Raw genomic sequence first — 9,096 nt, 5'->3', positions numbered from 1 at the left:
CATTTTTCCATTGCTAATAAGAAACTGTCCAACCAGCAGGTACACACCTGGAGATATATGATTATTGTTGGACTGTTAAAAACTAAATGAAAGGGGTTTATCCACATCTTGGATGATGCCATCCCACTGATTCCACTGCTGTAGTCCTTCTTCTGCAAGAAATATCAGAAGTAATGGTAATGGATACTCAGGATCCTTGATTTGGGAGGAAATTAGAGGGAAGAAAACTGTGATTGTCTGGGTTTCTGGAGAATACGGCTCCTGCAATACAACAAAGCGCTTACTGCAGCGAGGCACGGAGCCCGATGGAAAATATTACTGAAGTAATGTCAAGACTGATAGTGTGAACATCTTAAAAATACTTGCTTACGCATTAGTGTCTGGTGAAAATGCTGAAATTAAACTTCAGGCAAATGATTTATTCAGTTCCCCAGTCTAGAACTGAAGCAAAATGCAATCGCCGGTTATTACAGCCTTATTTTCTAAAAACTCGATAACTGCAGACTACGGGTTTGTAATGACAACGCTTTGCTGAAAATCAGGTGTTGTAGTGACTGACTTGAATGACAATACTGTTCTTATATAACTCTGAATTAAATTCTAATACTGATTATTTTTGGTAAACATTAAAATAAGGGGAGGGAATCAGTAGCATAGCCTCACTTTGAGTTTCTAATGCCATTAGTAATTAACACTGCTGATTTCAGATCTTTCATCATCAGACCCGCAGCAGCTGTATTGAAATCACAGAATCGTAGAATGTCCTGAGTTGGAAGGGTCCCACAAGGGTCCAATTCACGTACCTGCACGGGACAACCCCAAAATTCACTTAAGCAATTAAAAAAATCTCTTAGGTTTCTAGGGAACCGCCTTTTGGGCAGCTTCTCTTCTAGTTCGGTGGTAAGCAGGGATACACGGACATAGTCTCGGTCTAACTCCGACAGACCGGGCCTGGTTTACTGGGAATACTGAGGATGCGCATCTTCGCATTCCTTTGTTTAAGAGCTGACCTATTTCAGCGATTCCCTTCGCACAGCCCCGGCGCTGCCGGCAGCGCAGCCTCTCGGTGCCGCTCCCGTTATCATTCTCAGCCCCGGCAGCCCGCACTCCGTTATCCCGGCGTTCCGGTAAAACGCCAGCAGTAAAACCATCACTTGTCCTCGCTCAGAGGGGACCCCGGGGGTCTCTGAGCGCAGAGCTTTGGTGCAAAAAGCCACCCCCCTCCCCGTGCTCCGCATCCTCCGGCCCCGCCGCCGAGCTCCGCCCCGCCGCCGCCGCCGCTCCGGCTCCGCCGCGTTCCCGCTCCCACCGCGGCCGCTCTTCCCGATCATCCCCGGCGCTCACACCACCCCACGGTCACCCCTGTGGGGATTCCCCGGGGCCCGAGGTGCCGCAGCATCCCCGCCGCGCTGGCAGCATGTCCGCCGTGCACCGGCGCTTTGGGGACGAGTACCGGGCGGTGGGCCCGGCTCGCAGAGAGCGGCAGCGTTTCGTGGACAAGAACGGGCGCTGCAACGTGCAGCACGGGAACCTGGGCGGTGAGAGCAGCCGCTACCTGTCCGACCTCTTCACCACGCTGGTGGATCTCAAGTGGCGCTGGAACCTGCTCATCTTCCTGCTGACCTACACGGTCGCCTGGCTGGTCATGGCTTCCATGTGGTGGGGCATCGCCTACCTGCGAGGTGACCTGCACCGGGCGCACGATGATGCCTACAGCCCGTGCGTGGCCAACGTCTACAACTTCCCCTCCGCCTTCCTCTTCTTCATAGAGACCGAGGCCACCATCGGCTACGGGCACCGCTACATCACCGAGCGCTGCCCCGAGGGCATCGTGCTCTTCCTCTTCCAGTCGCTGCTGGGCTCCATCGTCGACGCGTTCCTCATCGGCTGCATGTTCATCAAGATGTCCCAGCCCAAGAAGCGAGCCGAGACCCTCATGTTCAGCCACGCCGCCGTCGTCTCGCAGCGGGACGGCAAGCTCTGCCTCATGTTCCGCGTCGGCAACCTCCGCAACAGCCACATGGTTTCTGCCCAAATCCGCTGCAAGCTGATCAAGGTGAGGTCTGGTGTGACAGCGGGTGGGACGGGACACGTTCGTTGCGGTGGGTGACACGGGCAGGTGCAACTGTGTGCAAGGTGACAGCTGGGAATAGGAAAATTGATTGTACCCATTTTGTGGTGACGCTAAATTAGGACGAAAATCGACCCTGACCTCCTCTTAGGACAAAAATAGACCCTGACGTCCTCTTCCCTTTGGGGAAACCTGGGGAGCTTTAACTTGCAGTTTCCTACCCCATGGTCTCCCAAGCATTTCAGAGGGATTGTGTGGGTGCTTCAGTGGAAAGGCCCTTTGATTGTCACCAGTATCTTTTTATCAACCACTGACAACGGTCAGCGTAATTCAGAATGCAAGAAAACTGGGATTCAAAGGAGATCATAACAAAAATAAAACATCAGGAGGCAGCCGAGTTTTGCAGACGTGGAATTCCTGAGGATACATCGGGCAGGAGTAGAATGGAAGGAAAACACTATGTGTGCACACACTGAGATGAAGCGACATATTATAGCAACTCCCAGCAGCTACGTCTTGTCAAAATATCATATTTGAATGTCGTAAATGTTCTATATTCTCTGTGGCAATCCTCTCTTTGGAGCAGGTCTTCAGCTGGTTTAATAATCTGCAGAAACAAGCATGATAGAGCAGGCGATGGGACGATGGTAAATGCAAAATGCTATTTTCCTTCTGGTCTGTGCAGAACGCTTGACTGAGCTGTTAATTTTTCTTGCCACAGAATATCATTTAAAATGGAAAATCTGCTAAGATTCAGAAAGAGGTTGGAGAGATATATATATATATATGGGAACAAGCTGTCAGGAGTTAAAATGGAGCAGTTCATGTAGGAATCAGAAAACCAGCTAAACCGTGGGTTTTGTTGCTCTCTAACTATTAAAAGTTAGCAGAAGGCCTCCTTTAAAGTATTTAATTCTGTCCATCGTCCAAGGCGGAATGCAAGTTGAAGTGGAATAAAAGCGGTGCCACAGTCGTGTTTTTACAGTGCTAGCAATTTGCTATAAACTTCTGTTGAAATAAGACACCGACCATGCAACCTGGTGCGGTTTCCGCTGATAATTCTGTTGCTACTCACTGCTGGTGTGCAGATGATTGCGACAGAAAACACAAGGACATTTGGTGGACCTGCTTGCCCTGTTCATCTTCTGAACAGCTGTTTCATAGACTAGACAATGAATCAGTGAGTAATATGTGATTTATTTCAAACTATCATCATGCCCAACCTGCTCAGTTCCTTGAGGTGCCTCTTGAACCAGACTGTTCCAGCCCTTATAGCGGCTGTTCTGGCAGCCTGTGAATTAACATCAATTGCTTTATGTGCCCTGTAAACTTATGGTGAATGTGCCAGAACTCACTTACATTTATCTTTAGCAAGTTCTGCCTTTTTTGTGATTTGTGCTCTTTCTGCTGTGCTTTCTATGGAGCTGTTGACAGCTGATCTCGCTACACTTCTGCTCCCGATTAGATAGCTGGTGTTTTATTTACTTGTGTCACAGTGAAAGAATGTGAAGAAATATGTCTTATCACATTTTTGTACTTGAGACAGGAGCCATATTTAGTAGTGAACATAGTGTTTCAGTGGAAACACTGGAGCCTCGAGGGTGTACAAATAAAATACGCCAATCTAACTCTGAATGGTGTGTAGTGTGGTAGCCAACATTTTTGTCTATATATATATACATATATCATGGTAAAGTTTGTAGATGAGGATGAGATCTAGTGGCATGATAAGAAAATGGGTCCTATATAGTAGCCTGACGGTAGTTAGCATCACTTACATCTCCATTATGAAGACCCCAGACCTAATATATAGATAATAATGCCACAAAAGGGGCAGGTTTAAACTTCATTGCGTTGATTTCGTGTTTTCCCACACACTAAAACATCTTTTCATCTTTAGTCCCGACAGACGCCGGAGGGAGAATTTCTGCCGCTAGACCAGTGTGAACTGGATGTTGGATTTGGAACTGGAGCTGACCAGCTGTTTTTAGTGTCCCCATTAACCATCTGCCACGAAATTAACTCAAAGAGCCCCCTTTTCTGTCTCTCACAAAGATCACTGAGAAGCGAGCAATTTGAAATAGTTGTCATCCTTGAAGGAATCGTTGAGACTACCGGTAAGATTCAGAATAATACGTGTGCTCTGATTTTTAGGCTTTGTTTTCAGCCCGATGTAAAAGAACGCTGAACGTCAAAAATTGCCAGTGCTGCAAAATGACTTGCAGTCTACCCTGCTTTAAATTGAATGCAAAATAACAAATCCAGCTTTAGAGTGCAAATACAGACCACATAGTCACAAACACCTGGTTGGTCGGTCGGTTTTAAATGTGGATACGGCATTGCCCAGATGACACTTGGCTTTGTGGCCTTGTCTTTTGAGCGTTTGATTTGTTTGTGAATCCTCTGACAATGCGCTGCGGCTATTGAAGAAACTCTACATTGAGGATCCATGCGTATGGTTAAAGTCAAGACTGTTACAGATTTGTTGGCTTGGTTAGAACACGTTTGAGCTGTTAGTTCACACTTGTAAATGCTGCCAATGTTCTCTGTTTGCACTAAGTGGAACAAATCCTATGAGCTTTACAGCGGTACCTGTATCTTAGTGTGGAAAACGGCTGCAGTGTCTCTAACGGCTTTTATCTTGACGTACTATTTCGAGAAAAAGTAGCCTAGCCTCGAGAAGGAAAGGAAGATTAAATTTTTCATTTATCTTTGGCTCCCCCCATGCCTGATCTTTGCCAGAGAATTCTGTAAATCTCTGCCGAGCAACGGTTCTGTCTCCCAAGGTGACTTCCAAGAACCAGCATTACATACGAACCATAGGATTGTTGCTAGAGAGCTGATACTGTTTTCATTTTATGTTTTGCTTTTGTTAAAAGCTGTTTGCTCAGTGTGAGTCTGAAATATTTACTCCAATATTTGCATAAAAATCTAGTCAATCAATTAGAGGCGCTCCATGGATTGTCGGGAGATTAACTAGGAACAATCCCTCCATTTTATAATCTATAAAGTTGATATCTTACAGGCTACAATTGATTTTTATCCAGCAGCTTTACCTTGTATTTTTGTTCCACGTGCCTGTTTTCTTGCTCACATTATGATGTCGTGCTCTTGTTTCTGTTTCTGTAGGAATGACGTGTCAAGCTAGGACCTCCTATACAGAAGATGAAGTTCTTTGGGGTCACAGATTCCTCCCGGTAATGTCCCTAGAAGATGGCTTTTTCCACGTAGATTATTCTCAGTTCCATGCTACGTTTGAAGTCCCCACTCCTCCTTACAGCGTTAAAGAGCAAGAAGAAAACCTGTCCCTGTCATCTCCTTTGAATAGTCCCGTCGATAGCAACAAAACCAGAAGAGAACAGGTTTGTTCGCTTGACTGCGTTGATAGTACAGGAGAGAAAAACAAGCTCCCTTTTAAACTTCAGAAGATTAGCTCAAGAAAGGAAGAGCTTCCAAGAAGAGCCCTGCGAATGAGTTCCAGTAACACAGAGAAGACTTGCAGTACTGGAGATCTCTTGAAAATTCAAGAAATAAGTCCCACCTCTGATGGTGATGACAGGATACAGCTGGAAGCCTTAAAAATTAATGCCCGGGCTTTGACTCAATCTACCAGCGATCTTGAGTTACAGAAGAATCCTCCAAGTGTGTGCGCTCTAGAGATGAAGTTGGAAGATAATTTTCCTGCCAAACTTCGAAAAATGAACTCTGGTCGCCTCTCTTAAGAGCAGAAACAACAGGAGTTGTTGCTGATAAACTGCTTTAAGACTGCTGACCTGCAAGAGCTGACGTACAGTAAAGTCATAATTTAGTTTGGCCACTTTCAGGAAGAATGATCCTTTTTGTATCATTGTCCTGTATGGATCCAGCTTAGGTAGCATAATAGGACTTAGAGGGGCAGTCAGATTAGACTGTCGTGCCAAAGAGATCACCGCCCCAATTATGTTTATCAGCATGCTCGTTGCAAATCTACATTGTCTTCCATATCTGCAGATGCTTTTTCGTGAAGCAAAGACCAGATCCTTAGTTATTTTAGAACACCCTCCCTGGAATATGGCAATCTGTAGAAATGACCAAAAAGACGTCAGGGAAGGTTTACACAGAGGTGTTGGTATTTTAGTATTTAGTATCTCTTTAAAGTGTCATGTTATTTCTAAGTGACTGCCCTTGAAGACAAGGAAAAACACTGTTCTCGTTTTAAAACAAATCTTGCGTAACTGAAACTACTGTTTGCCTTACTGATCACCAGGAAATGGCAAGAACTAGACTTCTATTTTCTTAGGTTTCCTGGGGCTCTACACTTCCGAATAATTGTTTTATTATTCAGCTATTCTGCTGTCCATCGCAGTCTGTGAAAGAGGTTTGTTTGGGTTTTTTTCCAGACGGTAGTGAGCAAGCGCAATCAAAATTACCAGACATGTAAGGCAGGAGGATTCTGTGCTGTGCATTCTGCAGGATGGTCCTAAGCTATTTTCAGTTTTCCCGGTTCTGTGCTGCTCCTGTAGCTGCAGAGGAGATTTCGTGGCCTCCCGAGACTTTCCTGTAGACCACTCACATACATACGGACATATATGTGTTAAAAAATGTAAATGTGCACATGTATATTCTATATACAGATGTTACAATACATGTCAGTCGTCTGTTAAGCTCGCCTGTGGCTGCATTTTATTCTCAATTAATGCTGAAGTCTCTGCAGCTTTGGGGATGGGTCTTCGGAGTATCGTGGCATCGCTTTCCTGATTTTGGAGCTGTAGTTTGGCCAGACCCTGAGCTGTTCCCATCCTCTGGGAGAATTTTATCAGGGCCTTTGATTCCCTTCGCCCAGTTTCATTTGATGGCTCTGTACTCTGTTTAATGTCACCTTCCAACAAATTTTAGATATGGAGGGGTTTTCCTCCTGCCTGCTGGAGGGAAAGACGGGACTGCGATACAGAGTGATGGACACAGGAGGTTACAGATGCACTGTTGAGCTGAAACTGCCCAGAACTCCAGGGAGAAATAAATGTTCGCTTGTTGCGCCAGGAGATCTACTGCTGCTCCATGAACACAGACTGAAAAACAAGGGGAATTACAGGGAGATGGTCTTGGGAACTGAAAAACAAGGGGAATTACAGGGAGATGGTCTTGGGCAGTGGTGGAGTCACCATCCCTGGAGGGGTTGGACAGATGGACATGAGGTTCTCAGGACATGGGGCAGTGCCAGGGCTGGGGAACGGTTGGACTCCGTGATCTTGAGGGGCTTTTCCAACCGAGACGATGGGATGGCTGGGCTGCTTTTCCAGCTGTTGGCGCATCTGCGGGAGCAGCGGGAGCAGCGGGAGCCGGCGCCGCCGCCCGCGCGCCCCCTGGCGGCCGTGGCCGGCCCTGCAGCCCGCTGCTCGCGCATGCGCAGTGGAGCCGCCGCGTTAAACCGCCGCTACCCGGTCCTGCGCTCCGACCCGTTTCTCTCTGTCCCTTTCCTCTCTCTGACCCTTTTCTCTGACCCTTTTCTCTCTCCCTTTTCTCTCTGTCCCTTTCCTCCCTCCCTTTTCTCTCTATATCCCTTTTCTCTGTCTGCCCCTTTTCCTCTCTGTCATTTTCTCATCCTCCCTGGATCTAGTTTTCAATTCCTCCATCTCTGCCTTGCCGCCCATCTCTATTTTTTTCCTCTCCCATCCTTTGCCCCCCTCCTGCCCTTGTCGCTCTTTCCCTTTGTTCTGCCTCCCATTCTTTTTTCCTTTCTCCCTCCATAGAATCATTGAATCATTTTGGTTGGAAAAGACCTTTAAGATCATCGAGTCCAACCGTTACCCAACCCCTGGCACTAAATCGTGTCCCTGAGAACCTCATCTCCGTGCGTCCAGCCCCTCCAGGGATGGTGACTCCAGCACTGCCCTGGGCAGCCTGTTCCAATGCCCCGCAGCCCTTTGGGGAAGAAATTGTTCCCCAGATCCAACCTCAACCTCCCCTGGTGCAACTTGAGGCCGTTTCCTCTGCTCCTGGCGCTTGTTCCTGGGGAGCAGAGACCAACATCCTCCATCCTCCATCTCTCTCTCCTGCTCCCCATCCCTCTCGCTCTCTGGTTCTCTGTTCTCCTGAGCTCCCCGGAGTTGATTTGCTCAGCTGCGAGTTTTGCTCACGTCTCTTTACGGCACGGCGAGGAGGGAGATCCTCGATTCCCTCCCAGGGCGGCTGGAACGCTGCTCTCCCTGCTGCCGTGTTCCGCAGAGAAGGAATCCACCTTCTTCTCTGTGTAACACAGACCTGTGAACCGACATTTATAGCTCTGTCGGGGATCGATATTTACTTGCTCAGATCTCAAGAGGCTCCTGGCAGCTGAGAGAGGGGTGAGGAATTTCAATAATCCTACCGAACAGAAGAGGGGTGCGGTAAAAAGGAGAAACCTCAGCTGCCACACACGGGGCCGGTTCCCAGCAGCAGCGAGCGGAGACCCAGGGAGGACCCAACAGCTTCAGACTACGGAGCTAATTTTTAATTTGTTTTGAAACTCGGATCTTTAATTGTGCTGAGTGACAATAAGCGTAATAAGGAAAGGGGAACCCAACGGTTGCTCCTAACCCCCTGCTGCATCGGCCCTGCAAAATCTTTGGCTTTGTAGTAAATCTGCAGAGCACAAATCAGCACAATGAGGTTTCTGCCTAGACCATGGTTAGATAACTAAAGGGAAAGCTAATCTAAAAAAAACTATTAGATCTAGTTGGTGAGGGGGCCCAAATGTTGGTGCCTTAACTGAACCCACACCACGTGCAGGTCAGATCCCAAGAGCTTTGCTGAGTTCCCTTTGCAGCTCTACCAACGACCCCAGGAAAAACTGGGATGAGCGACACATCCTGAGCTGTATCCTTCCCCCTCCTAAACCAGAGAAAAATCTTTTTCCCAGGAGGTTTGGCAGCTAAAATGTTTTATCTCAGCGGCTCAGGCTTGGCGTGACTGGGTGGGTCGAATCCTGCTGTTTGGGAGCTGCTGCAGGGCCAGGAGTGATGGAAACGGGGGCGTGAGCAGCTCAGCCCCGTGCTCAGACCCCCCCG

At 47.7% G+C, this 9,096-nt stretch overlaps 1 protein-coding gene across 1 annotated transcript; it reads left to right on the top strand.

Moving 5' to 3' along the window:
- Window positions 1-1,417: 1,417 nt before the first annotated feature.
- LOC135998030 (G protein-activated inward rectifier potassium channel 1-like) lies at window positions 1,418-5,793 on the top strand. The gene is made up of 3 exons (XM_065651076.1): window positions 1,418-2,056; window positions 3,972-4,188; window positions 5,201-5,793. Exons 1-3 carry the CDS (start codon window positions 1,418-1,420, stop codon window positions 5,791-5,793), a joined length of 1,449 nt encoding a protein of 482 aa, XP_065507148.1.
- Window positions 5,794-9,096: the final 3,303 nt, after the last annotated feature.

The sequence above is a fragment of the Caloenas nicobarica genome, chromosome 24, assembly GCF_036013445.1.
Source record: "Caloenas nicobarica isolate bCalNic1 chromosome 24, bCalNic1.hap1, whole genome shotgun sequence".
Classification (NCBI taxonomy): Eukaryota; Metazoa; Chordata; class Aves; order Columbiformes; family Columbidae; genus Caloenas; species Caloenas nicobarica.
Note: the sequence above shows the minus strand (reverse complement) of the source record. Positions and strands in the feature narration are given on the sequence as shown.

What these genes read in the sequence shown, in the direction of transcription:
- LOC135998030 (XM_065651076.1), top strand. Translation starts at nt 1,418, where the DNA reads ATGTCCGCCGTGCACCGGCGCTTTGGGGACGAGTACCGGGCGGTGGGC. An exon ending in TCCGCTGCAAGCTGATCAAG is followed by an intron (nt 2,057 to 3,971) that starts GTGAGGTCTGGT and finishes TTTCATCTTTAG; the next exon opens with TCCCGACAGACGCCGGAGGG. An exon ending in AGGAATCGTTGAGACTACCG is followed by an intron (nt 4,189 to 5,200) that starts GTAAGATTCAGA and finishes CTGTTTCTGTAG; the next exon opens with GAATGACGTGTCAAGCTAGG.